Raw genomic sequence first — 13,261 nt, forward strand, 5'->3', positions numbered from 1 at the left:
GATGTGTTGTAATTTATTAAAAGAATTGGAATTTGTAATGCATTTGGTTGACAAAAAAATCATTTTGGTTTGCTAATTTGTTAAAAAAGTCAGAATGTGCTGACGGTGATGTGAAGGTGGGGTGGGGTGGGGTGGCGTGGGGACGGCACTGCGGTGTTGTATTGTTGTGGTGGGGACGTGACGACTTCAATGGTGGTGGAGGCATTAGTGATAATGGTGACGACAGTGGCAATGACAGTGACAGTGACAACATGTTAGGAATGACACTAAAATTCCAATTTCTTTGAATCCCGGTGAACTTACCCTCGTAATTTTATTTCTACATATAAGACCGTCACGACCCACGTGTATCGCAACAGCATTAACTGAAACAAGCAAAGAGACATCTAGAAACGACGATCCAATCAAAACTCTTATTTTCCGTTTAAAATCTTCCGTTTATGTTCGAAAAAATTCGATAAAACTTCCTAAAAAAGGAAAAGAAGAAAACAACTAGTAAAAACTAAATATTGCATTCTACCATAAACTGAAGCTTATAATCTAGCACACTTAGTTCTCTTGCTTTGTATCCTTTTGATCCTCACATACCTCACTTGTTCCTGTCTTTCCTTCATCTTTCTTTGGCACCACATTTACCTTCACCTGATAAAAATAAAAAATAAAAAAAAATATTAAAAAAATCATTATAACAGAAGATGAAGTTTTAAAAAAAATTATAACTTAATTCAGAAAAAAAAAAGTACTTACTGCTTGCTTCTTCTTCTTAGCTAACAAGATCTTGAACAAGGGACTAACAATGACAACAGCAAGTGAAATAATGATTCCAACTACAACGTTCGGTTTTTTCTCCGCCTCTTCGATTAGTTCCTGCACAAACACAAATTTAAACCGTAAGGATTTGTGAAGGTTTTAGGCCGGTTTTGGGTTTGGGCTCAAGATGGCGACAAAGAAAACATGGGCTCAGGCCCATTATTTGTTTCTTGTTCATTAAGTTGTTAACCCTCGTTTTCTCCCTATATATACCATGTTACGTAATTTTAATATTTTTTATTTTTTAAATTTGTGCTAGTAAGAAAAATCCCAGTTGCAGCCTGTTGGTGTAGGTCCTCTGCTGAGACTGAACCACGTTAAAATTCTTGTGTCACAAGCTTCAAATATTTATAAATGGAATTTTTTTTCTTTAAATATATGTAAATTGACTTACCACAACCTTCATCTTGTGGTCACCTAATATAGGTAGATCAGCAATCTTGTAAAGCACATCAAACACAGATTTCTGCAATTTGTTGCAACCAAATTAAAAAATTAAATTTTAAAAAAATATATATAAAAAAATAAAAAATATATATATATAAATTTTTGAACTTATTTAGCTTAATTACCTGGATACCCTTGAGGCCACTAAGACTAGCTGCGCGTTCGTCCGCGGTTTGCCTCGCCTTTTCAACTAAAAACTTCGGCATCCACGTGGTGTCTCTAACAGATTTAGCACTCATTTCATCACTCGCAATCAAAATATTATCAAACAATATACCATCCTGCATTGTCCAAATCTCAATACCAATAGCCGCAACAGGGTCAAAGTCCGGTTTATCAAGGTCAAAGTAGTCTACGTTCGGGATCTCACGAGGCTTCCAAACACCCATGTAATTCGGGTTATCAATAAGCGGAGCATACCACTTACCTTTATAACCCGGGTTCCTTTTCATGGGCCTTTTCCACTCTCCACAGCCCGGTGCAGCTTCACATCTCGGGTTGTCAATCATTGGAGCCTCCCATTTGCCATCCTCCTCATCATCCCAATCCTCGGGCTTTAATGCTTCCGGATCGTCGATTTCAGCTGGCTCGTCATCTAACCATCCGTCTGGCTTCTCAACATCCATATCCAAAATCTCCATTGGTGCGTCTTCATCCCAGTCTTCGGGCTTTTTTGCATTTGGGTCGGGTATGCTTTTAATATCATCCCAGTTTTCGGGCCTTATATCATTCGGGTCAGGTACAGTTTTTGCCGGTATCAAATTTGGTTCAAAGTCTTCGGTTGACATAAAGTTAGCTTTCTTTTTCTCTTCACCATCAATCAATATCCTCAACTCGTTATCCGGTTTCAATACCGCAGTATACGCGTGGCTCATTGTATCATAAGGGACTGCAGGTGGAGAACTAAGATGGTGTTCAATATGCTTTCCGTTTTTCGGGTTCTTGTGGTTCATAATAAAATGAACCTTGTTTGTGGCCCCACATCTGTCGGGGCCAAACATGATCGAGTAAGGAGACTTGTTGTTGAACTCTTTAGGACTCCAGCCTAATCCCTGCGGTCGCAGATACTTTAAATATGCACCACCACATTCGAGGCCGTTTTGAAAACGAGCTTCGAATTGTAGAATAATAGTCTGGTCTTTAAGATCTATAGGTTTGTTTAATTCTTTCGCAATTGCGTATTTTCTAGCCTGCTCGCTAACCAGAAGCCCATAATCGTCATGGCCTTGGCTCTTAGAGTGGTTCCATACACCTGAGTTTTCACATCAAGGAATGGAATATTAAGTGTGCAGTCAGGACACAAAACTGTCACATCAGTGTCACATAAGTCAACTATAGTATAACTGTCATATAAGTTTGTACACGAGGTATAACTTTTGCAAATCACCTTAAAACGATCTTGTATAACCTTTTCCACATATCATATGGACACATATAAAACCTTATCTTATTTACATACACGTTGTTATAACTTATAACCGTTTTCACATATCATACGGACACATATAAAAACTTTGTCTAATTTTCATACATGTTGTTATAACATTTTTCACATATAATATGAGCACGCTTAAAACCTTATCTTATTTTCATACATGATATTATAACACTTTTCATATATCATACAGACACAAATAAAACCTTATTGTATTTTTCATACAAGTTTATGATAACTTTTTTTCACATTATCATATGAGCACGCTTAAAACCTTATCTTATTTTTCATACATGCTACTATAAAACTTTTCACGTATCTGCATACAGACACATATAAAACCTTATTGTATTTTCATACACGTTATAACCTTTTTTTTTGTTTCACGTATCATACAAGCCGTATAACTATATAGAAGAAGTTATACAGACCGTATGATCAATCCGTGGTGTGCATAGATGAAAGACTACATATTATCATTCCTACACCGTTCATTAACGGTTTTTAGTATATTTTCGCGATCAACCAAAATTAAAAACTAACATTTCGATAAATGTCTCATTGATCCGACGTGATACACAAACAAATCAATGAATCGAATTAAAATAGATCTCACCTGAATAATCTTCATTCTCAGAAACAATCCAACTACTCTCCTCAAACGACTGATCAAACGACTCGTAAAATATCTAACAAGACAAAACAAAATCTTTAGTAATTCCAAAACTAACAATATGATCCTATATATATAACACATTACATTATAACTTTATAAGCTCATCACTCACACTGCCTGAAGAAGCATTTGTCTCCAACGCGAATAAAGCGATCAAAATCAAACAAACGAACCGCAAGCGATTGATTTTCGGTTTGCATGGTGCCATAATCCGGAGATGAAACTTGAAAGGTGGTCTGATATCTGAATTCTCTTTGTTTGGTTTAGTTTTTGTGAAGTATACAATATATTAATTATTACTATTATTATTAAGTGAGATTAGTTTAAGCAATAAATCAGTCCATAAGAGACTGCCACGTGTGGTTTTTGGCATGCAGCAAAGTCCGAGATCAATGTGTACGATTCGTAGAATACGCTTTATTTATATGATACATGTATTTTATCTTTAAAATATGTATTAATTACAATATTTGAAGAATATATAAATTATTTTTTTATATAGAAAAAATTTATTTAAACTTGAAACTCATTGATTACGCATTTAGCTTGTGTGAATTAACACCACTCGATAAGTCATGGTTTGGATTATTAAAATATATTATTATTTATATAAAGCCAAAAATTAAAATTATATTTTAAAGGCTTGTTATGACTTGTAATGTGTTATATAGCTATATATTGTATGAGTTATGGTAAAACCTTATAATGGAAGGACGATTTGCTTGGATTGAAAGAGTTTATGATCGTAGTAGAAAATTGGGTAGCGAAAAATTGTACGAAGATTGTAATAATAAAGGATGAATGACGAAAGTGTTATATTTATAGTGTTTTTATTCGTACCCTTCCCCGCCCGGACCCATTATATAACATTATATAAAATAAATAAACGTATAAAATTATGTAGATGATTAGATTATGATTACAAATTAGTGTTGATTAGTGAAGCCAATGCACAATATCTTAGTGAGTGTTAAAAGTGAAACTACTATCTGCGTGAGTACGTGACGATAACATAACAACATTTCACTCATGTGACATCAGCATAAACAAAAACATGACAATTTATGACCTGCCATAACTAATACGTGGAATGGTTAAACTCTTTTAACTCAAATTTAACGGGTTATTTGGTCGTCGTCATCACCACCTATAGGTGGCCACTGGCCACCCAGTAGACATTCTAACCACAACACCACCGACTATAGGTGGCCACTGACCACCTAGCTGACATTCTAACCACAACACCACCGACGCAACACAACTGAAGCAACCTTTGTCTAGGGGACGCCCGATTATCAAACAACACACAAACATGGACAACACCGAAAAATTAACAAAGACGAGCAAATGTAATTACGGACAATACCGAAAAATTAACAAAGATGAGCAAGTGTAATTAATATGGTTCAGTCAAGATGACCTTCGGTTATCAAACAACACAAAACAAACACAAACAATACTGCAAAAGAAAAATTAACAAAGATGAGCATGTATAATTAATATAGTTTCAGTCAAGATGACCTTCGATTATCAAACAACACACAAACATGAACTATACCGACAAATATGAGCATGTGTAATTAATATGGTTTAGTCAAGATGACCTTCGATTATCAAACAACACACAAACATGAACTATACCGACAAAGATGAGCATGTGTAATTAATATGGTTTAGTCAAGATGACCTTCGATTTCAAACCACACACAAATACGAACAATACCGACAAAGATAAGCATGTGTAATTGATATGATTCGGTCAAGATGACCTACATGTGTTCACGAACCAAAAAACCATTGACATTAGTCGAGGAAAACTTTTAACTTTGCTTCTAAACTATAATCCGATATAATCTGAAGAAGCAGATGCATTATATTTTGCTTATTTACACGCTTAATTGTGTCTCAAGCCTCTTATGAAAAATCTAAACTAGCTAAATTAGCACATCACATTTTCAAGCATCAATCTACAATGCTCAAGTGGCCGTGGCTGGCTTCTTCTCCACATCAACTCCCACCGACTTCAATGACTCGGTCGATGGCTTCTCGTGCCTGAGATTCCGCAAAACAAATATCAACAATCCAGCTGTCTCTAACCAATGTTTTAAAAACCGGTAGTTTCTCATACCGAATTATAGGGGTGTGCAAATTAACCGCCATAACCATTAACCGAACAATAACCGACATAACCGAACCGATTTTAACCGATAACTGACATAACCAGCGGGTTGGTGTAATGAATTTTTCAAAATCGCCAAATAGGGGTCGGTTATGGTTAAAGATAATTTCGAACCCGCCAAAACCAAACCGCCATTTACAAGATTCTCAACTTTATGGAGTATGATTAGGCACACTATTGATAATTTGTTAAGAATTAAAGAAAGTAATAACTAATAACACTCTTATTTTTATACTATATGATTAATTTTACTAAAGAGTTAAACCATTAATTGTTTGTTTGAATATAATATTATTAATATTAAGAATTATATAATTTATTGAACTATTGAATGTCATTTCAAGTTTTTTAGTACCAAATTTTTAGGCTCAGTTATACATTAATTGGTTTGATCACGATTAACTGACTCATAACGATTAACCGACCCATAACCGACTCGATATAACCTTCAAAACCGATTAACCAAAACCGCCATAACAGATCAGTTATGGTTATAATTATCTATTAACCGACATATTGGTTATGCGCTTGGTCTAAAACCGCCCCAAACCGACCCATGCACGCCCCTACCGAATTATGTTAAAAAAATAATACAGCCGAATTGAATAATTTACCCTATAATTTTTTTTATATAAACGCAACTTTCAACTCAAAAAATAGCTTAACATTACATGACTTAATAACAAAAAAAAATCCAAAACTAATTCAAAGGTACTTGATTTTCAAACAAAGTTTTCTTTAAATAAAAATGTGTAAAACTTCTTAAATAAAAATAGGTAATAGGTTTATGACATCGTTTACCTGGTTACTCATTTTAATTCGGTGGTTCGATGCTCTAGCAAACCACTTAAAAATACCGGCTCTAAATACCAACTACTTATTTGAAACCCAGTATAACCGGTTCAACCGGCCAAAACGAACTGATTTCTAACACCGTGTCCAACTTACAATTAAGTTCATGTTAACTAATAATAATAATAATAATAACAATAATAATAATAATTACTTTGCATAAGTATCTCCACGGATTTGATCAGGCATGATCTCCTGTCTGTCCGCGTCCTGGACGTGTGCAATCTTCCTGAAGAACGACTTCTTAATGAAGTCGTTCGACTCCTCGGCCACCTTCTCCGGCTCCTCCACCTCCGACAAAGACTCCCTCTTCGACTTCTTCACCGAAACATTCGGTGATCTCTTTAGCTGATGCGTTGCCGTGAACGCTCCGATGCTTACCGCCATTAATATCAACCCCAGTGAGATGTAAACCGGGGTGTATGCGCCTTTCAACGACCTATTTAATTACCCAATTCTCATACTCATTAAGATATGAATGGACACATGCAGTATGATTATCAATTTGCAAGTACATGACCAGATGGGTGTGCTTGGTTCGGTTTTGGGCTAAAGCGAACCAGAAACCATAACTTCTTTTTTGAATTTCAAAAACCGGTCCATTTTAGTTTTTTTTTTAATAAATTCCTGTTCTTTTGGTTGTCTAGAGTTGAAAATTCGGGACCGAAATAAAATTTTGGCCCAAAAGAATAAATTATCGGTTTGTTGATTAATAACGACCTAATTATTACTCGTTTTCGCTAAAATAGCTAAAATATTTGAGTTGCATATTTATTTAACTTTTATAAATTACTTAAAAGCAATGGATTATAAATGAAAATAATCTCTATATTTGGTCCGGTTTTTTCAGTTTTTATTAAATGCAAAACCGAAACCGAACCATAAGTTCGGTCATACTTGTTAAACTTTAATAAATTACTTGACTCTTAACTTTTTATAAATCTAAAATATTTGAGTTATATATTTATTTAACTTTTATAAATTACTTAAAAGCAATGAATTATAAATGAAAATGATCACTATATTTGGTCCTGTTTTTTCAGTTTTTATTACACGCAAAACTGAAATCAACCCATAAATTCAGTCATACTTGTTAAAACTTTAATATATTACTTGACTCAACTTATACAAATTACTTGAAACAATGGACTATAAATGAATATCTCAATATTTGGCCCGGTTTTTCCCGTTTTTATTACATAAAAAACTAAAATCGAACCATAAGTTCATTTATATTTGTTAAAACTTTAATTTAATAAATTACTTGACGCATAAACACATAATAAAAAAATGAACATATGTAAATCCAGTTTAGCTTTTGGGTTTTTACTAAAATATTTTACAAATTACTTAAAAAAAAAGTGAAAATCCGTAAACTCGGTTTGAGATTTTAATTTTACGGTTTTTATTAGATGCAACCAAAACCAAACCGTAAACATTTGTTTTTTTTTGTTTTTCTTTTTTCCAGTTTTGAATCAGTTTTTTCGGTTTCATGCACGCACACCTCTACGAGTAGGTAATAAACCGTAAAAAAATTACTTGGTCTTGGGAGAGGCTGATGTAGCAAATGTTGGGCTTCCTCTTGGCTTAATAATCCCCATTGATTTCACCAAATTCTGCAAACACTTTCTTATTTTATTATTATACATATATATATATATTATATATATATATATATATATACATGCATATATGAACAATGGCTTAAAACTTTAAATTAAACAAATAACCGGTGCATCTTTTACTCACAGTTACTCTGAATGCCATATATTGAAGTTGGAAGTAGATTTAAATGTAACTGTAATCATTTTATTTTGATGCATAGAAGGCTTATATATGGGAAGATGTGACACGTAAGTTGAGAGTGGTGACACGTGGCGAGGTGAAGGAGTGTAATGGTTTCGGTGGATGAGTATGGAAGAGACACGTCATCTATTCACCGACTATACTTGGATTGTTTTTAAGGAAATGTGCCAATAAAAAGTATAAAATAAAAAAACAGTTTTTGTATAAGTTAAATAAAGTGTTATGTTCACAAATTAATAAATTTGAGTTTGATACAGTAAAGAGTTCGACTATTTCTTTTAAAAAAAATATAATGTAATTTTTTATAAAATTAAATAGATATATTTTAGAGAATATAATCATAACTATACAAAAATATAAATAAACGTGTATAAATAAAATAATTAAATAATTTATAAACAAAACAATCAGAGTCCAAGCTTTATAAGTTGAAGCTTGAACCTCTATCGTAAAAAAAGCTCGTTTGAAATTGACTCAAACCGGTTTGTAAAGGAGCTAAACTCCAGTCAATGTAAGATCACTCATTGGCTTGCTCTTATAGTTAAGGCACAAAAGTTTTAATATTTTATTACCAGTGTACTAGGCCCAAATTTTATAGCATAATCATCGGATACATTCCTAAAAAACCCTGGTCGATGATTTATTCACTTAGTCAGACATCACCTTCTCACTTCTCATATTGTCACCACAACAAGTCGATTTCTCACTAGTTCGTTGATGGACATCCCTCGCAGGGAGTCAACACTTCTCACTTCTCCGTCTGACACTCTTGATTGACTGATATTATCGACTAAATCATATGTTCAATCAGACTTCTAGGAATGGTAGTCGCAACTTTTTGTTTAGTGGTCAGTTAAAAAAACGTTAGCTGAATATTTTTAAACAACGAATTTATACTTCAACAACTAACTAATACCAGCATGCGAATTATTAACAACCAAATAAAATTCATATAAAAAAATAAAACATAATACACAAATGAAAGAAGAGCACATGTGACATGACTCTCACTTATTTTTTGAAATGGTAACATTTTAAGTCATTATAAACACAAAATACATGAACTGATAACCATTATGAACTCGAGCACACGATGAGGGGCGTTAGTTGGTGTCTTGCTTTTACGAGGAGTATGGTTTATTGATTCACCACCGCTTCCCCTTCCCCCTTTCTGTCCTTTTGCTAACGTCATGGTATCATGTTTAATGAAATCCCGATTGCCATCAAAAGTTACTGACTCTAACCCTGCATCATAAACAACTCCGATGTATCTAATACAAATTTTTCGTGTAAAAGGAACCTTAATTAGGTCATAGGAGCCTTTACCTCGAGATTCTTGGAGTAGAGCTAGGCTTTTTGAATGTTCAATCCTTTTATTTTCGTGAGCAAGTCTTGATGGGATTTGGGTAGAAAATAGAAAGATGAATAACCAAGAAAGCATGTTGACCTTTGTTCTCTCCATTTTGATTGCTTCACAAATCACACTTGCTACAAGTAAAGGCATATATAAGATTGTTGGATATTGAGAGGATTTATTCTCTTTTAACACTTTTGCTTTTATTATTGTTAAAAGAATATTATTTTAATCAAAACATTACTTTCTTATGTTTTATATCTTTTGCAATTGAGAGCTTATTACATATTATATAATAGAAATAAAAACCTCTTTTCGTTATCTACAATGGTAACAATGTAAAGGTAGGTTATACTCGAAGTCTTGCTTGCAAATCACTTTATACTATAATAATACAAATAAAATAATAACATCAAAATCGAAACCTAGATATACTTAAAATCGTGTAACTTAAAGTTGTAAGGCTCTTTTACCGGTAACCCTACTTTAGTGTTGGATTTACTCATAAACACAGTTCTAAATATCAGAGTTAATTAAAACTTTCGCGGAATAATAACGCTTCAACCATAACATTTTACATAACCATCAAATCTTGTTTTATAAAATATCCAGAGTTGTTTAAACATAAAACATAGTCTTTAAAACATCACAACATTTCTTCGAGATGCCAGTATCTTCGGTCCCATGCCATGTGTCTTCAATCATGCGAGCTGCCTCAACCTATTTGCCTGCGTGCATACTAAAAGTCAGCTACGCTGACTGAGTTCTAGTTAATCACATAACTTACTTTACATACACATATACGTTCCCGAAGGTACGCATTACATACTTAACATGTACTTTATTCATCCATACACATTTATAGCTAACCTTACGTTTAAAGGGCATTTCACCCTACATACCTCGGATATTATTAGGGTCCGGTACCCTCCATCCTCGGATATTATTAGGGTCCGGTCTCCCTTCATCCTCGGATATTATTAGGATCCGGTCTCCCTTCATCCTCGAATATTATTAGGGTCCGGTCTCCCTTCATCCTCGGATATTATTAAGATCCGGTCTCCCTTCCTTCCATAACTTCATACCATACCTGTTCTTACATACTTTTCTTGACAATACGTGCAATCTTCGAAGAGCGTTCACGTACCATCAACACATCATACATACATCATGCATACATCATATATAGTCATACATACATCTTATCTTACTTCATACGTATCAATCACATCTTTAGCTACCACCTGACGGTACATGCAATATCCGAAGATCGTTCAGGCATCGTCAAGCAATCATCATACATAATTCATACAAGGCATACACTTACCACTTATGGTAAGTGTATTAACTATCACATCGAGTATGCACACAACCCTAAAAACATAACAAGGAAGTGGGGCTAGAAACTCACCTGGAGTCGGTTACGTTCACCATTAATTGTTATCCCTCTCTTCAGTTGGGCACGGCTAATTGTATAATAATTACATGCATCAATTAACTATCACTACTCATCTCGCGTTTCTAGTCTAATTATAACCCTCAACGAAGGGTCCGGGGGCAGCGCCCCTGGCAGCGGGGTCTAGGGGCGGCAACCCCTAGCAGGGTCCAAGGGGCAGAGCCCCTGGCTGGGGTCGAATTGGCCAATTCGTTACTTCTTTACCCTATGACGAATTGGCCAATTCGTTGCTTAATAACGAATTGATCTTTATAGCGTACTGAGCCCTATAACGAATTGGAGCTTATAACGAATTGAACCTTGTAACGAATGACCCCCCTTTTATAACGAATTACCCTTCGAACGAATGAGGGTTCATTCGTCATTTCCCATAACGAACTGTCTGACGAATTGCGTATCGAAATGCTTAACGAATTAGGCTAATTCGTTATTTTTTCTTAACGAATGGGCGTGCCCAGTTCATTACACGCGTCTAGGGTTTAGGGCATCTGACAGAATGTCAGATGTCCTTTCAAACATTCTCTTCACCGGCGGCGCCGCCTTTCCGGTGCCGTCGTCGCCGGAAAACCGGAAATCTCGCCGGAAAAACGAGATCTCTTCGTTTCTCCACCATTTTTCACCGTTTTTCGTCCCGTTCGATCCAGATCTGAGCTAGGGTGACCCCTAAGCTCATCTTAGGTTCGGTTTATATCCGATTCCCCCAGATCTCGTGACTTTAACGGTTTAAAGGTGTCGGCTCGTCGTTTCATGACTAAATCTAGCGGGTTTAAGCTCATACAACATCATATCATTACCTCAGGTCGATGCTCGGTTTCCTTCTTGGTTTCGGCTTAGGCAAGGAGAGAACTAGAGAGAGAGCTTAAGTGTGTGTTTTGGGTGGTGTAAGGGATATGTGTAAAATGAGGGATTTAATGGTGATTATGGTTTATATATTTAGGGGTCATGGGCTTAAGCCCATGGTCTTTCCTTCTTTCTTTCATACCCAAGTCCATAACCCATATCCATTTAACCCAACACGAGCCCAACTCATATTCTAGTTATCTAAACCGATAACGACCCACTATAAAATAGACAAAATTTATTTTATTATTATAACCAAAAGTAGGATGTTACAGAAGTTTACAGTCCGTTTAATCTTTTTATCTAAACAAGTCAAACAGGTTGTCTTGTTGTAAACATATTATAATCAAGTTGTAATAAATGGGTTGACGTGTCTACCCTTTTTAGTTATGGAATAAGTTGGCCAACTGGAACACGAGCTATTTAACTAAGCTGCTCAAACAACTTAACCAAAACACAGCCTCGTTTAATAAATTGAGTTAGATATAACAACTCAAAACTAGAATAATTTTTATATAGGACCAAGAACTGCCTCTTTTAACTAGATTCGAAAGTACAAGGTCATAGTTAGGTTACATTGAGTATGTTATATTGGTGGTTGTCAGGTGTTGGTATTGAAATGATTTGAATTCCTTTTCGGTTTTTTATGAACAAAATCCAAAGTTAAGGTAGGTATTGGGGAACCAAAACAAGCATGGAATTTAAGACAAAAGTCACAAACGTAAGGGAATAAGATACCCACTTTTTCAAGGGTGAAGATGAAGCTATGCATCTTGTTTTAGATGTGGCATAGTAACAAGTTTTGTGAATTTTTAAAACAACTTGTCATTTCAATTAGAATGTTTACTTAAAGGATCTCTATAGGAAATCACATGCTCAAAAGAAATAGGTAGAGAGATTTTGTTGTTTTGAGGTTTTTAGTAGGAAGACGTGAACGGTAGGATATGTTTATATGGGGTCGATCGATGCATGTTGAATAAAAATTTGTGGAGTAATCAGAAGCCTATGAGGATCTGATTAGGTGTGTAATATCAAGGAAACTGAGAAGAAATCGTTAACATTCAGACAAAATGGGCGAAAATCAAACTACACGCCGTTCAAATTAAATGTGGCTTATATAAACACAACATGTCTAAAAGCAAGTTAAATGACATAAATAAGACACCTGAATATAGCACCTTCCATAACATAATTGCACAACATAATCCGTTTAACATGATTAAATATAACCACTTCTAGGTTTAAATGAATTAGATGGACTAAACCAGTTTAATTAGATTAGACATACAAAGATTAGAGGTGCTCAAACCGGTTAACCGGTTAATTGTAAAACCAGTTAGAGGTCAACGGTTAGATAACCAGTTTGACTGGTTATTCAGGTCGGGTACTACTCAGTTTTGAGTCAA

At 34.8% G+C, this 13,261-nt stretch overlaps 2 protein-coding genes across 2 annotated transcripts; both read right to left on the minus strand.

Annotated features, from left to right (window-relative positions):
- Window positions 1-549: 549 nt before the first annotated feature.
- Window positions 550-3,777, minus strand: LOC143569490 (calnexin homolog). Its single transcript, XM_077055381.1, has 6 exons — window positions 3,481-3,777; window positions 3,309-3,381; window positions 1,383-2,509; window positions 1,205-1,276; window positions 751-867; window positions 550-642 (listed from the first exon to the last, which is right to left on the minus strand). Exons 1-6 carry the CDS (start codon window positions 3,574-3,576, stop codon window positions 550-552), a joined length of 1,578 nt encoding a protein of 525 aa, XP_076911496.1. The 5' UTR covers window positions 3,577-3,777.
- Window positions 3,778-5,097: 1,320 nt separating this feature from the next.
- Window positions 5,098-8,160, minus strand: LOC143569491 (uncharacterized). Its single transcript, XM_077055382.1, has 4 exons — window positions 8,149-8,160; window positions 7,939-8,015; window positions 6,554-6,838; window positions 5,098-5,420 (listed from the first exon to the last, which is right to left on the minus strand). Exons 2-4 carry the CDS (start codon window positions 7,998-8,000, stop codon window positions 5,345-5,347), a joined length of 423 nt encoding a protein of 140 aa, XP_076911497.1. The 5' UTR covers window positions 8,001-8,015; window positions 8,149-8,160; the 3' UTR covers window positions 5,098-5,344.
- Between the last annotated feature and the right edge of the window lie 5,101 nt (window positions 8,161-13,261).

This window comes from Bidens hawaiensis, unplaced genomic scaffold (genome assembly GCF_021521415.1).
Source record: "Bidens hawaiensis isolate Kalapana, Puna unplaced genomic scaffold, B.hawaiensis_p1.1 tig00024513_1, whole genome shotgun sequence".
NCBI lineage: Eukaryota > Viridiplantae > Streptophyta > Magnoliopsida > Asterales > Asteraceae > Bidens > Bidens hawaiensis.